The sequence below is a fragment of the Bacillus rossius genome, chromosome 1 (genome assembly GCF_032445375.1).
Source record: "Bacillus rossius redtenbacheri isolate Brsri chromosome 1, Brsri_v3, whole genome shotgun sequence".
Classification (NCBI taxonomy): Eukaryota; Metazoa; Arthropoda; class Insecta; order Phasmatodea; family Bacillidae; genus Bacillus; species Bacillus rossius.
Window position 1 is genome coordinate 110,526,489 of NC_086330.1, and position 17,256 is coordinate 110,543,744.

Consider the following 17,256-nt stretch of genomic DNA (forward strand, 5'->3'; position numbering starts at 1 on the left):
ATATTATTATTAATTATTATTATTATTATTGACAGAAGATTTTATCCTAGCAATATTATTAATGCAGTATTACCAGTCTGCGATTACAACTACTGTGCATTATAATAACCACCATGAACATGTATAAACCTATAAACCCTTCCTGCTCCTATGCATACACAGAAACAAGACTATTAACAAAAAAAATTTACTAGAGTATTAATGGAACAAAATATTTACCAGTTATTTGTATTACCTACGTTATAACACAAATTTCTCCCAAACGAAAAAGTTTTATTTTTTTTTTTAAATACTGTAACACTAAGTTCTACATTATTGAACAAGCCTGAAGAGTATTTCTATAAAGCAATATCCATTAGTTGTGTGTTTTATAACATCAGAGACATTGTTTGTCATTATATAATGTCTGCAATCTGAAGTTGACAGGGAAATGGTTACTTGATATGTCATTACTTCTACCTTGCACACTCTGCTGAAATCCCCATTATTGTGACCAAACTTGCTTACTGCAGTGAAGTGAGAGAAATTTAAAAAATGCAGAGTACAGTAAAACCTCTTTTATCCGGTCCTAGTTGATCCGGATCTCCGGATCAGATTTGTACACATTTCATTTAATATTCATATAAAAATAACAACTATTTTTTACATCTACACAAACAAAGACAGTTAACACAAGATTGTGTACCTGGTACTATTTTCACTTCATAAATGTATGATACCATTAGTTTTTATAATGCTACGTTTTATCAGCACTCATCATAGAGTACGTGGGTCATTCTAAAAGCAAAGAATGTTTTGATGTGACGAGCCCTGCAGTTCTCTCACCCCCAATGCCACATCATGGACCTGCCCACTCCTTCACACCTGTCTGATGCTATAAGTGTCACAGGGCGACATGTAATCGACCTACCAGCTATAGATAAGACATTGCTAGGAGTGAGCATTGACCTTGATCATTACTTATCACTTTCCCTCCTTCAATCTCTTCAGTTTCTTACAGTTTTCAAACGGCACTCATTGTCTTGTTTATTGCCTGTGTGGTTCACGCGGATTGTTTATGTTTAAATTTATTCTACACATTTTGTTCTTGTTTTTTATTAAAGTGTTTGTTAGTGTAGCATTAAAATGGCATCTAAGCGAAAAAAGATTGTGGTTTCAATGGATAAAAAGTTATACGCTATTAATCAAATTGATAAAGGAGAAGCATTGAAGAAAATAGCTGCTGAATTGGGAGTTGGAACTTCAACAGTGTTAGACTGGAAGAACCAAAGAAAAAAAAATTGAAGATACTTGTAAAATGATAAGTAAAGACAGATTGGAAGGAAGAGGAACGACAAAAAAAGCAAAAAAAATGAAATATTAGACGATGCACTATTCATGTGGTACAGTACTCTGTGAAAACGCTGTGTGCCTATATCTGGACCGATCTTGGCCCAAAAAGCTTTGAGCTTAAACAAAAAGTTACCAAATCCTGACAAAAAATTTACTGCTATCCAGGAGTAGCTAGAGAGTTGGAAAAACCAATTGTGACTGGAGAGAGCTTGTCTAGTGATGTTGCTGGTGCTGAAAAATTTAAAAAGGACTTTGAACATATTGTTTTATTTGAGGAATTGATACCAGATCAAATTTGTAATGCAGATGAAACTGGGCTATTTTTTACCGGATGCTTCCGAGTAAAGCATTAGCATCAAAGCTTGAAGATTTAGTTAAGGACTACAAGAAAAGCAAAGATAGGATAACTGCTATGGTTTGTAGCAATGCATCAGGGAAACATAAGCTTCCTCTTGTTGAAGGGAAATTCAAGAATCCCCAAGCGCTAAAAAATGTGAACCACAATTCATTGCCAGTGGTTTATTGACAACAAAAAAAAATGTGTGGATGGAAAGTTTTTTTGTTTAAAAACTGGGATTTTTTTAAAAAAAAATAAAAAAAACTTTGTTCCTGAAGTTTGAAAGTTCCTGAAAGAAAATAGTTTACCGGAAAAAGGAAATTTTACTGATTGATGATGTTCCATCTCATCCAGGAGAGTAAGGACTTGTGGGTGGAGGAATTAAAGTGAAATTTCTTTCACCAAATGTAACCTCACAGCTGCAGTCTACGGACCAAGGTATCCTCAGTACCATCATAAGAGTTTACCGAAAAGAACTGCTTGGTAAAATGATTGCTGAAGAAGGGGAAAGAAAAGTGTGTTTGATTTGTCAAAACAATATTCAATATCAAAGATGTTATTTAACTGGTTGCTGACACTTGGGATTGCATTACACCAAGTTTGAAAAAATCATGAAAGAAACTGTGGCCTGCTATTTGTACTACAAATTTAATGGCTATGTGATGATTTGGTGCAAGTGGCTGCTGATGACCATCTACTTATGTTATGAACAGTAAGTGGGTGTTCAGATGTTGATGTGGAGGACGTCAGCGAGTGGCTATGGCACTATTACAGAATAAGAAATTTTCGTGGCATGCACATCTATAGCAGACAGTAAGGAAGATGAAGTGGATGAGAAGTGATCACTGCACATGCAGATCCTGCCCACCAGCTGACATCATGGCCTGGCATACTTGGAGCATCAGCCTCTCGACACCACTCCAGCTGAACTATCAATGGGAAAGCTTTTTCATAACCGTGCTTCATTCAAACATCAGACGTGTATGAAACAGAAGACAGTGGACCAATTCTTTGCTAAGGAATGTTGTGAAAAGTAATTTTTATATTTCTTAATGTCTTGTAAACAATATTAGGGCATGTATATTATTTATGTAATTTTGTTACAAAATATTGGTTTTGTAGTAATAAATGGTAAGTCTGCTTTTTAGGAATTTTGTTTTGTGTATTACCCATATTACTCACATTTTCGATTGTCTGGATTGTCTTTGGTCCCAGTTAGACCAGATAAACGCGGTTTTACTGTAATTACAAATGATCTTTATTTACTCTCTAGGAAACAAAAATGTGCACCACATTTACCTGATAATGTCCAATAAGCAGAGTATCTTTGGAAATTTTATTTTAAAATGTTTCACAAACTCCCTTAAGTCCAGGCACTTATAGAATAATTATGGTGTTACACATTCTGTGTAGAGGTGCTATCAAGTATTGACGACGACATTGTGCACAATGTAAGATTGGAAACTGAAAATCCCATATTAAATTATCTCTGAAAGTATTCTCTGTCCTGGGATAAGGTTTAAAAACTCTTCTTTTCCAGTTAAGAAAACCTGTTTATATTGTCTTCTACGACGATTGGAAGACAATTCAAACGATCATCTTCCAACAACATGGAATACAGGCTCTTCCACATGACTGTACGAGACTTCAACGCACATCTCCTTGGAAGGTGGCTCAGTCTGACAGTAGTCGATAACATGTGTAGGACTCACAGCGACCATGATCATAGAACCTAACCTTATAGCATTTCTTTCTGCGGTAAGTTGAAAGACAGTATGTCACCTATGCTAACATCTTTGCCCAACTGAGGCAGTGAAAAACAGCTGCAGTGGAGTTCATGGCTGCTGACACATATCCAAAGTGTAGCCAGAGTATTGGAGTGCATTTTACACAACTAGCGCAAAGTCGATTTTCAGTGGCGCTGTGCACAAAAGTAAATGTTTTATTATAAAAATATAAAATAATATTGGTAGCGGCATGTCTTCTAAAGAAAATTTTACCACAGGAGGGAATATTAATGTCTTGTTATTGAAAAAGAATCGTTTTCGACAACACCAGGTAAAGCAGAAGTTTAGAAATACAAGCACGTAGTTCATTTTCCTTATATACAAGTATAAATTTGTATCAGTATAGGGACATCATTACACCGTGAAAAAGCCATTGAAAACTTCCTATGTGTAAAAACAAAAGTATATAATAGAGCTGTGCCTTACCAATGTGTGCAGAATTGCATGAGGACAGTGCCTTACGTGACAAACTGCAGCTCGAGTATCCTACTGTGGGAATGGCGAGATAAGTAATATAAGCTAGCAAGAGACTACAGACAGCAGGTCCTCTCTGTTAGCAGAGGGAAGAGACGGGTGAGAGTAGAACAAAGAAGTCAAGAGTAGTGTTACCAGAGTTGTTCTAAACCACAGTGACCACATTTTTTAAATTTATTATTTTCCCATTCAATTTATTAACATAATGGGGTTGTATAAATTAAAGAAATTGATAATACAACCCCTAAAATTATGGTAGCTTAATCGGCCCGCAGATATTTGAAAGTTGGTTGTATCTTTTTTTTAAAATTCTTTTTAAAAATTGTTATAATTTCTCTCTAAATGGTAATAAAAACAGTTAAGGCCAATACTCTTGTATGAATAACTAAAAAATTGTAATGTAACCGGAATTTTGTATAATTAAATAAATAAACAAACATTTAAACAAACTGAACTCACCATTTGGGCATAACTAAACTTTATATCTGCCTCACAAATTGCACAAGATTATTTATTTTTAAAGAAATACGTATCAAATGTCATTTGATGATTTTGGACAATTTAACCAAATTTTATCATTCCTTAAAAATATTCATCTTCACATTTATTGGACATGTGTTTATCCGTTTGTTTTTTTCACTTCAACAACACACGTTTTTAAAATAATAATAATAATAATAATAATAATAATAATAATAATAATAATAAAATTATTCTTATGCTCTGTTAACTTCCTACTGTCTAATGGCTCTATGCACTTACGAAATAAAATTATGCCATATGCCAACCATGTCTACCAATCTAGATGAACGTACATACGTTAACACAGCCAGAGTACATACTTTTTATTCACATACGGCTAATGAACGCAAGTTTTCATTGTAATCCATCCTTAACAGCTTGTCAAAAATGTTTTTCAAAGTAATAATTAATAAAAACTACTTTTCAGTGTCCTAGCCTGGAATTTCAAGATTAATTACCTGTAGGCATATTTGTTAATTATTACGGTGTGGAATGACAGCAAAAAATGGTTTGTAGAATACATGTCATTAAAATACGTATATACAAAAAATTAACAGCTTTATTTAAATTTGCAAATATGTATTTTACTTCAGCATACGGAGTTTATGACAGCTTTGCAACAAGAAAAGACAAATATAAACTACACATATCCTCATATACCTCAATAGAAAATAGGTATAAAAACTAATATCAAAATGATTTTTTTTAATATTCTGTCAAAATGAAAGCATTTTAGAGAATGTTGACACGTTGACAGACTTATTAGATTACGTAAGCACTACCACTTCCTTAAAGAACTTGTCATCCTATCATTTACTGCTTCAAAAAAAAAAGCTTGCAAAGACAATGCACAATCATCATAGGTCTGTCTCTGTCACTGCAGATGCAAATCCTCGTGTGTTAAAAGTGGTAGGTTTGCAGGACGTTGATCAAACTTCATCTTAAACCAAAATTTCATCGGTTTTTTTTATTTTGTTTGTAATATTAGATAACAAAATAATTTATTTTCATGTGTGTTTTCTTTACACCATCTGGAGCACAAAATTTTCATTTCTTTGCTGTTTTCAGAATGTAAAATAAGATCAAAAATTTACATAAAAGGTATTGTATCTGCAGTGAAAAAATGCTTACATATCCCATTTCAATAAATATCAGGTTTTAAACCTACAAATCTTAAACTACATCACAAATATTTGACAAGTTTCTGAACAAGATTTTGTTTTTAAAATGCAAAGATAACTTAAAAGAAGGCAGTAAGTTAAAACCCATGAAGTAGAAAGGATTTTCATAGCATAGAAATTCATTACTTGCACTATACCAAATTACATAGTTAAAATGGAAAAGATAAATAACATGGCACTGGAATAAAGGAATCAAAGTAATATATATGGATATATGGCAAGTAACATGTACATTTCAAATATACTATGATGTCACACTTCATATCACATACAAGGTAGGCAAGTGGGGAAAAAAATCTGATGTAATATGCTATAAAAAAAACATAATTTTGTTTTCTTGAATGAACACAGCACATCACATGGACAGATCCATGTAGTTTTCTCAAAAATATAATTATTCACCAAGTGAAGTTTAATGTGTACAAGATTGTACAGTTGCAAATTATATTACTTATTTAGCTCATATTATGTAAATTACAAAAAAGAAATAAAATACATTTATAGCTCATTCTTCTTAAAATACTTTTCTCTTATAGAACCTAACAGTACATCACAATACAATATTTTTGACTTTTGAGCAAATCACTCCACTCACACTGTGAAGATAACAACAAACTACATGAAACCTACGGTCATGAGAACCAGTGACACAACATGCAAAAAAATCAGCAAATTCTGTCTTTTCTACCGTGTCAACAAACATCGTTATCGTAACAGTTGTTATTGTCGACAGATTACTTCACGATCGGTCAATATGGTCCTAAAACTATTATACAACGTTGAACACATCTGTATTTATGGGATTCTCTGCACACACTCAAAAAGGTTGCATGTTTCAATCTCATAAATGCAAAAATAATGCAAAATTCTATTACCGCAACACTGATTTCACAAGTTATTTTACAAGCTCCACATCACACTTCTCTGTAGGGCACCTCCGATGTGGTGCTGAAGTCGTCGAAGAAGTGATTCAGGTACTCAAACGTGGGTCTCTTATCTGGATCAGCAGCCCAGCAGTCGAGCATCAGGTTGTATATGGAGTCTGGGATGGCTGGGGAGACAGGCTTGGGCATTCTGTACCCCTTCTCCACCTGCTCTATCACCTCCCTCCCGTGCATACCTGCAAGAGGGAGCGCATCGCTCATTAACACGCATATGCAGTCAAACCATCAAGCAGTTACCAGTTCACTATTTCCCTGCCTAATGAGCACAAGTAATTGTGCATACAATACAGGATTTATAGCAGGTTCAGCTAGCAAAATAACTTTGTACAAAAATTTTGCACTTTGAACAGTAGTGACTTACAAGTTAAAACCATTTTATTTTTAATTAGCTAAGAGATTGAGAATATTTACCAAAAAATTATGCTTGTTGAACAAGTTCACACACACACCACACACACCACACACACACTTATATATAATTTATATATATATATTGTTACGATTTACCTGCGGGTTCATAAAGGATAGCCCAATTAAAGATTTTTATCACACACACAGTTTTATTTATTACCACTACTTGTCACTTACAAATAATCTTCTAAATTGGCAGATAATTAATTACACGTAAAAAAGGTCAGGATTCCCCAGTCACTCGTTTCACACACCTCGCTGGACCGCACTTCCGGCGCAACTTTCGCCGCAGCACCCCTCGTGGGTCTCCGCCGCAGGACTCCGTCGCCGCACTCCGCCGCCGTCACACCCTTCGCCGAGATCCCACACGACGACTCACTCGCAACTTCGCCCGGAACTCCACCGCACCCGCGACTCTATCGCCCAGAACCTCCCGACTCCACTGAACTCACTCACTCCCTGCCCTGGAACCTTCGTCCAGGGACTTCACCACTCTGCCGCACCCGCGGCACTATCGCCCGGAAACTCCGCCGCGGGAGAACTCCCCACTGAACTCCTCCTGAAGGTCGGCCCAACCTCCTTATATAGCCCTTGGGTTCCCGTCCAGAACAATTGAGCATGTCTCCGAGATATTGCGCGACCTTCGCCGTCGAAATGCCCAGAAACGCGTCGTGAGTCCTCGAAGGACGCGGCGGCTGCTCAAAGAACGCCGATAAACTCAACAAGCATCGGGTTCCCACAAAACGCGCCGATAAACATGTCTAAGTCCTTTTATTCCGCAGTGCGGCCTCTTTTAAGTAACTCGATCTGAGGCAGATGTGCGCTGCGACGGTCAGGATGTTGCGAGACAGTATGACACGAGATACCAGGGAGAGGATGCGGGTGGAAGGGGGGCGCAGACAGGCCGAACGAGCACGGCGATGCCAAGCACTGCAGCCAAGCGCGATCGTAACAATATATATATAATTTATATGTATATATATATAATTTATATGTATATATATATATATAATTTATATGTATATATATAATTTATATATATATAATTTATATATATATATAATTTATATATATATAATTTATATGTATATATATAATTTATATATATACATATATACATATAGTAACAAAATGTAACAATGTCTCAGTGGTAACAAAAATGTACTACTCCCATTAAAATCAATTTACAGTACTAATATGTATCTAAAAAAATTTGAATAAATATTTGGATAACATTTTGAGAGAAAACCTCCTTAAATTAAAATACAGTGTAAAGAAGCTCACGGACAGCAATGTTTACATTACAGGGCTTGGGAATAACATTGCTGGTGCTAACAAAATATTAATGTTATTCATGTAGGATACATATTTAAGTTGTAATAAAGCACAAACTTAACATTTTCTATTATTAGAAACATTATTTAACCTGTTAACATAATCCCCGACTGTTGTCTACTAAATGTGTGTCTGCCATGATTTGCCACTAGTGTCTCATGGTATGTACAAGGTAAACTAGCCCTCAGAGCTGCTGCTGACATACGAGATAAACACTGGCTGAATACTCAGGTATTGGATATATTTCTACGTAATATAAACCACTGAAATATTAAATGGGCTAAAGTAAAAATGCAATGAAGGCCACAAATAGTTACTATTAAGGAAATAGCAAAATATTGTTTGTCAATTTGTCACATTATTAATTTGTGCATTAAATTTAATACTACACAGGTACCATCGTAATTGGGTGCGCACGGAAATAAAAATTTGTGTAAATAAAAAAAAAAGTGCTACTTCAAATCCATGACTGCGCTACTTCAAATCATGCCATAATTTATAGGTATTGTTACTGCAACACCATGCAAAATGAACAGTATTTCTTCAAGGGGCGGGTGTAAAAGAAATAAGTATTAACACAACATAAAAACAAAACATAAAAGAATGCATCCTACAGAAAAACGTGATCAACTACTAAGCACTGATTATGTAAATAGCAGAGTGAATTGCTTGAGATGCCTGATGACGTGGTGAGACAAAAACAGAGTGAGAGAAAATACAGTTATCACCAACAAATTCTTCTTAATCTTCCCCTTCATATTCCTGACACAAATTAAAGACTGACATGCCTTTGAGGCTAAAGATTATTAGTGCATAGTCAGAATTCTGATATAGCAACTGACAAAATTCTTATTCTTATTGGTCCATGCAAAAGCTTCTGTACTACTGAGAAAGATTTAAATGTGAAAACACATTGAAAACCACAATAACAAAGAAAAAAACTTCCCGGACACTAAGCCAAGATCCTGTACAGTTTCCATTTTTTTTCCCAGCTTGTGAAAGTCATGTACAATTACCAAAATTCCCAGTCAGTAGACGACCTGTAATATAAATACTTTTGGAATTTTAGAATATTTTTAACAGGGTTTCATTTTGCAGCTATAATAAATTGTGAAAACCTCAAAATAGTTTTAAATTTTATAAATAAAGAGAAACTTGGGTTCCCACAAAAATGTGATGAAACCTAAATTATGTACACTATAATGTGGAATGATATATCTCATTTAGGGCGATAGCTGTACCAGTCAGAGAAACTGACATCTTCTAGTTCTAGATTTTATTCTTAACAGCCAGCAGGTGACGAAGCAATACATACTTACATTTTTACAAATGACAATGTTCAACTTACGCGATGTGCATTATATGATCATCACATGAATTGCAGACAAAGTCCACCTTTGTGACCAGACTGTATGTACATCCCTCGCAGCATGTGAGCAAGGCCTAGCTAAGTGGATGTGAGACTGGCCTGATTGTGCCAATACACCCGGTGTCGGAGAAAGAATGATATTTTAATTTTACAGGAACTATGGAGTGGCAAAAAAAAAATGGCCATGGAAAATTTTTTGTTATCCAATCATCTGTGGATAATGGAGGTCTATCAATATTTTTTTTCCAAATCAAAATTGAAAATGAGGAAAACACTGATAATTATAAATTTCAACAAATTAACAAAGATTTTCGAAGATATGATTTCTGCTCTATTCTATAAGGTCCTAGAGATATAATCTAGACAATTATTGAAATATTGTCTATAATCTTCCAATTTTCAAAAAATTTTCATATGTAGTATGTTTAAATTTATATTACTAATTTTACTATCGGAGTGTTTGTAGGTCTGTTCGTCTGAAATATGGGTTACTTGTTAATAAATAACTCCACAATTACCAAAACTATTTTGAAAAAACTTCTTTCTAATCATTATCTTCAAGAATGATATGATACAAATACCGTATTTACTCGTGTATAGCGCGCCCTCGTGTATAGCGCGCACCACGATTTTTGCAACTAATTCCAAAGAAAAAAAATTGAAATTTTTTTTTTCCCCATAAATAAATTTTACTAACATTTAGTGGTACCTGATTATTTAAATTGATGTGTGGTGATGCGTCAGGAAAATACATAAACTCTGCTGTCTAAAGGGAAGATAATGAAGCGCTATATCGTCACAACTGGTACGTGGAAGGAAGGAAGGGAGGGAGGCGTGCCGCGCTACGTTGCTAAGCTGGCGCGGAGAACTTGATGACTCACCGGTGAGGAATGGAGGAAGCGAAGAATCTGGACCGGGGGGGGGGGGGGGGAACTGGTGACAACATTCTCTCTTTCTCTCTCTCTCTTTTTACTACTTCTGAGCTGGCTATCTGAAAAGGGGGGAGGTCTAAAAATAAACAAGAGACCATGATGTGCGAGCTTGTGCGCGCGCGTGTGTGTGTGTGTGTGTGTGTGTGTGTGTGTGTGTGTGTGTGTGTGTGTGTGTGTGTGTGTGTGTGTGTGTGTGTGTGTGTGTGTGTGTGTGTGTGTGTGTGTGTGTGTGTGTGTGTGTGTGTGTGTGTGTGTGTGTGTGTGTGTGTGTGTGTGTGTGTGTGTGAAACAGAGGCCTTGTTGCTTGTGCGTATGTGTGGGGGCTGGCCAGAAACGTCACCCGTCACTTAACGACTTCCACTCCTCCCCGCCTCCCCCCCCCCCCAAATTTTTTTTTCCGTGTATAGCGCGCATCCTTATTTTTTTCCTTTACTTGAGGGGAAAAAAGGGCGCGCTATACACGAGTATATACGGTAACATAAGTGAGTGTTTTTGGCAATGTCATCTGAAAACACAAAATATACTTCCATGCCGAGTCTCACCAGGATATGGAACTTGACCGTAGGTAAAAAGTTCCATCAAAAGAATCCCGTACGACCACACATCTGATTTGATGGAGAATCTGCCATACACAATCGCCTCTGGGGCTGTCCACTTGACAGGAAAACGTGAACCTGCAAAAAAAAAAAAATTAAACAATTGTTATTTTAAAATTTTCTGCACACATCTTTATCCGGTGGGAAATTTTTTAGTTAAAATGAATATTTAAAATATTTCCAATAGTTATTTATAGGGCTGGGCGATTAATCGAAAATTACGATTTCGATTCGATTCCGTAAATAATCGAAATTGTTTCTTCTTTAAAATTAAGATTCGAAAAATTCGAACTTTGTCTAGGTCATTTGCATGGTGACTATTTCCACACATTCCGTTAAATTGCACATAAACTTTTTATGCACGTAAATCCTCAACGAATATTCCATTTAGCGACGTTCTTCATATCTACGAACTTTACTTCTGTCAAACACTCATGATTCATAAGCAATTTTTACCTCCAATCCTCTAAATAACAACACTCATTTTGTTCAAAATTGGAAAAAAATTATCTTCATTACAAACGGCCGAGAAACACATTAATTATGCAATTGGAAAGTTTACGAACCAATCGTCCAATAAGTTTCATTTCTGGGCTGTGAATATAACCTCAATCACCGAAAGCGGTAGGGATGGGTAGTTTGCGAACTACCAGTTCATTTTGAACTGTTCTGACGAGCGAACTAGGTGACTAGTTCGCTGTTACCAAAAACAATCGTTCTTTCGTTCTTTGCGTGTTTCTCCTCTTCTACTCTGTTTGGTCCTTACTGCACATGCGCGAAAGATCCCTAGGTGACTAGTTCGCTATTACCAAAAACAATCGTTCTTTCGTTCTTTGCGTGTTTCTCGTCTCCTACTCTGTTTGGTCCTTACTGCGCATGCGCGAAAGATCCCCCCCCCCCCCCCCCCCCCCCCCCATCATCAAACGCTGTCAAACAATATGCCACGTCTTTCTTTCTTGCTTTCTTCCCTCTCTTACGTTTGTTCTTTATTTGGTCTCTTCCCCCCCCCCCACCCTTTTTCTATATTTCCCCATCGCTTCGTCAGTTCTAAGTACTGATCTGAACTACGAAGACCGAAGAGAAAGGGAGTACATATACACACTGAACTAGATAGTTCAAAGACATAGATAGTTCACACAGTAAGTTTATTTAATTGCGTAGTTAGGCTGTCTGTCATTATTTTCGTTTCGTTCTTTCTTGCGCAATGATTTATCGTTTGACGATCGTGAACTCTTAATTTTTATCTAATATTATTTAGACATTTACATTACATTTTGGCATTAAAAAACGTGTTACGTAAATAAGTGTAATTACGTGAAAATTTCAGATAGCCTATACAATCTGAAATTAAACTTTAATTACACATAGGCCACACATTACAAAACTACACTAAAATTTAAAGAAACATAATAAAACTTACCCAATACGAAAAAAATCAGCTTAGGTTGTCACAGATGAGAAAACATTATACCATTAATTTGTTTTGTACACATGTGAAAATAAGCACATTACTTGCAGAAAATAAATTAATACACATTCAAAAATGTAAGAATTGAGTGAAAGAAAAACAATATGATAGTCGTTCATTTGTAATGGGAGATATTGTTTACAAGCATCGGATTACTGTGTGCCTCTTTTATTTATAGAAAAAGAAATGCCCATAAAACAAAAAGTCTGTAACGATTGTGTTGGTGTCATGTAGGTATGGAATATTTTGGAAACCGCAATACAGTCCGCGACCGATGTAGTTCAATAGAACGGTTCCTAAAGAACTAGTCTTTGAAGTGACTAGTTCCGAACGAACTAGTTCTTTCCAAAGAACTATATTTCCCATCCCTAGAAAGCGGTAAATAAACACTACCTTAGCTTCATAGATATGATACCGACGTGCATGCAACACTTCCACAAAATGGCTGCCAAATCATCTGCAACTTGAGCGCTAATGGTGGCAGACTTCAGTACCACGGCTTGGACATAAAAAAGTCTGATTCTTCCATCGAAGCTGTGCAGTTGTTGCACTATATCTGTGATAACCACTTTGTTTTGGTTACGGGTTCCGCTTTTATACGTTTTTTTTATTTTAGGAAGTTTGATAGCTACACATGTGGTAGTTGTGTTCTTTTTCTTTGTCTTAACATATATGCATTCACTGCAGTATCACAGATGCCGACGACATTAATGGAAAATGCAAGAGCGTTAGTACTGTGGAAATGAGAAATGATCCATCATGTTTATTTTATTTTGTCACGTCCAATACCGTGTTGAGTTTCTAGTGTGAAAACAACCTTTGTGCTGATTGTAGAAATGAGTGAAAACGTGAAAGGTGCATTTAAAGGTCGAAGTGCGGTTTGGAAATTTTACGAAAAAGTGTCAGAAACGCATTCAAAATGCAAAACATGTGGCAACAAACTTAAACAAGTTCATGGGAGCACAACCAGCATGGCTAAACATCTCGCAAAACACACTGACGTATATTCAGAATTTTTAAAATTGCAATCTCAAATGAAATCTGTGGTACTTCCATCTTCATCTGTACCCAAACAGAAAAATGTCCAGCAGACATTGCAAACTGCATTTTCTAGGCTAGAAAAATATCCAAACGATCATCCCAGAGCAGTTTCCATTACCAGTGCAATAGGCAAAATGTTGGCAACAGATCTTCAACCATTCAGCATGGTCCAAGATACAGGTTTTAGAGACCTCATGTCACTGGTTGAACCAAAATATAGCATGCCTGACCGCAGAACATTTGCAAGGCGTGTAATTCCAGATCTTTATGAACATCATCTTGAAAGAATAAAAACAAAACTGGCAACAGACATTGACGGCGGAGTAAATTCCATAGCTTTAACCACAGACATGTGGACTTCACGAAGTAATGATTCTTTCTTATCATTAACAGCACACTACATTGATAAAGATTTCGTACCTTCACCGTTTAATTTTCAAATTTTGCAGGGGCTATTCCTTTCCCTCTGCCAGACCCCCATTCAGGCCCCTCCTGGTAAGATATCCGGGCCCCTCAGAAGGTCTAGGCCGCCACTGGGAAATTCTCCATTTACATGTGAACACACTGGTACTGCAATTTCACATACCTTAACTGAAATGTTTGAAAAGTATAACATTCCAAGCTCGCTACCAGTATATGTTGTGTCGGACAATGCCAGAAACATCAAGTCTGCATTGTCAAAGCCACCTTGGACTTCTTTCAGTTGTCTGGGCCATACGTTACAACTGGCAATCAATGATGCAAAGAAAGAAACGCCTGGAATTGAGCCCCTTTGCAAGAAAGCTCGTGCAATTGTAGGGCACTACAGGCGCAGCACACAAGCCCGTCAACGACTCCACGATCTTCAAGTTTTAATGAAAAAACCTGAACACGAGTTAATTCAAGATGTTGACACTCGCTGGAACAGTGAATTTGCCATGTTGCAGAGACTTGTTGAACAAAAAGAATCAATTTCAGCAGAAACTGCATCATCTGGTTCCATTGACAATTTGAATTCTAGTGAATGGAAACTAGCTGAAGGTCTAGTTAAGGTTCTTGAACCTCTAAATCATGCAACTCTTGAATTCAGTAGCCAGAATTTCCCAACAATTTCAATGATTATACCCATCATAGATGGTATAAGAAATATGCTACATTGTTTTGTATCAAAAGCAGAGTCGGGAGATGGAATTTCGTTTGCCAGGAATCTGTCTAAGGCTATGTTATCAAGGTTTGCAGATATTAAACTGACTGGAGAATATGTCGCAGGCATAATTCTTGACCCCAGGTTTAAAGCAGTTCTACTTGAAGCTCACGAACGAGAAAAGGCAATTGCCTTTATAAAGCTTAATATTCCGAAGAATGTTAATGTGCCTGCAGAGTGCATTCCCATACAGACAGGACATGTTGAATGTCAGCCTGGGCCATCTGTAAATATTTGGAATAATTTTGAGGAACAATGTGCCAAGAATGAATCATGTTTTGTTGAAGCATTTAGTGATCCAGTGGGGCATGAGATATCAAGATACCTCAGTGAACCTGTTGAGAAAAGACATATTAACACATATGGCTGGTGGAGAGAAAACCAGACTGTATACAAATATTTGTCAGTTGCTGCCAGGAGATTTCTATGCATTCCCGCAACATCAGTTCCCAGTGAACGTTTGTTTTCTGCTGCTGGAAACATTGTAACATCTCGAAGGCAATGTCTCTCGCCTGATGTTGTTGAACAGTTATTGTTTTTACATGAAAACATAAATGCTAATTAGCAATAACATAGTGTCAATGATAATGAAATAATTGATTTCTTATTTGTTTTATTTATGGATAATTGTAGGTATGCTTTTGAGAAATGTATACTATTTCATAGTACCAGTTTAGAGGGAATTTATCTTCAAATTTGTAAGAAATTAGGGTAATTAATATCTGTAATATTGGTTGAGGAATATATATCTAAAGACTAAAGAATGTTTGCCTACATTGTTAGAAATTTTTTTACACTTGTTTACCTTATGCATTTGCTCTAGAATTAAAGAATCGAATCGAAATCGAAATGTCAATTTTTTTACAGTAATTTGAATCGGAATCGAATCGAAATGAAATCTGTGGAATCGCCCAGCCCTAGTTATTTATATTCTTAGAGAAATAAATAGTCTGTAACCTTCTGGATGCACTACTATTATAATTTGAGCATTCAATTTTTTATCACATTATTAGTGTAAGACTACATTAGTTGAGAAGACAGCTCATCTGTAGGTCAAGCCAAATCCAGATCGTATTTGTGTTTAAAATGAAACAAATTGTACTTGAGAATATAATTTGACATAGACATTGTTTTGTTTCTATAGTACACTGCTACAGGCATGCACGATGCACAAGCATGCTTCAAGAGAGGGCAAAGCAAAGTGACCTACCCTGCCTGGGGCAGTACTCATCATCCTCGATGACGCGTGCCAGACCAAAGTCGCATATCTTCGCCATGTTGTTCTCGCCGATCAGAACATTCCTGGCGGCTAGGTCCCTGTGGATCAACTGCTTACCTTCCAAGTACTGCATGCCACTCGCAACCTGTCAGGAACAACCAAACATAGTGAAACATCATGGTTCCTGCACAACTTCAGCATTTTATGACAAAAAAAATAACGTCCAGTAATTTCTGATTAAGGGGCCCACCTAGTCAGGGGTATATTTGTGTTAGTGAGGTGGGGTGATAAGTGCAATGCTTGCTGGTGCTTCTAGCGCGGTGTCGTCTCTAAGCGCAAGGCTGTGGACTGGCACACAGTCTTCTTGTCGTGCATACGGTGTAAAGTTGCCAGACCCTGCCCTCCCCAGTATTTTTTAGATGAATACATACGTTTTGTCATTCAGGTGGATCAGCTGATTAGTATATAGTTTCAAGGTCCGAGTGACCTAGCTTTTTATATTTGTATTTTAATAATAGCAATATTTTTGTAATGAATTTTTATATTTATTATTCATAAAAGCCTCTTGACTATAATTTTACTGGCTTTCACTTGGCTGGCTAGGTTATTATGCATGTAAGTATGAATTTCAGTAGTCTATTTTTTTGTATTTGAATGTTCTTTATATAGTTATAATTTTACTATGTGTTTCATAGTGGTTTTAAAACAGTGAGTATTGTGTTGAGAGAGAGTAAGACAGAATTTTATACCTAAAAACCTGCTACTGTTGACAAGACAATTTTTTTTTCTGTGTTTATGAATGTGCAAGGAGCAGTCATCGTCTTAGCAAAGCATAATGTGACTCCAGACCACCTCCGCTAGCTTAAAATATCTGGTCTAGAGTGGACATCATGTGTTTTCAGTGAGCCACCGCCCAACATGCAACCTCTCAGTAACCAGTACAGACACTGACAAATTAACAAAGTGACGTCGTCCGGGCCTGCTGCCCCCTTTGAGCCCGATATGCCACCGCCCAAACACCACCATCTCCGTTCAAACCCCCCGCTTGTGCGTGCGTGTGTGCGTGTGTGCGTGTGTTGGTAGCCCGGCAAGAGAGCACTTAGCAGCAGTGCGCCGCACCACTAT

General features: G+C 36.7%; 1 protein-coding gene across 7 annotated transcripts in view; it reads right to left on the reverse strand.

The window, feature by feature from the left end:
- Positions 1-542: 542 nt before the first annotated feature.
- LOC134542087 (tyrosine-protein kinase Src64B) overlaps positions 543-17,256 on the reverse strand; it is an 87,880-nt gene continuing 71,166 nt past the window's right edge. For all 7 annotated transcript variants that reach the window (XM_063386053.1, XM_063386028.1, XM_063386038.1 and 4 more), the window contains exons 9-11: positions 16,123-16,276; positions 11,167-11,298; positions 543-6,753 (exon numbers count right to left, since the gene is read on the reverse strand). In XM_063386053.1, the coding sequence (XP_063242123.1) occupies positions 6,548-6,753; positions 11,167-11,298; positions 16,123-16,276 (492 nt within the window). In that variant the 3' untranslated portion in view covers positions 543-6,547. The remainder of the gene's footprint in view (positions 6,754-11,166; positions 11,299-16,122; positions 16,277-17,256) is intronic.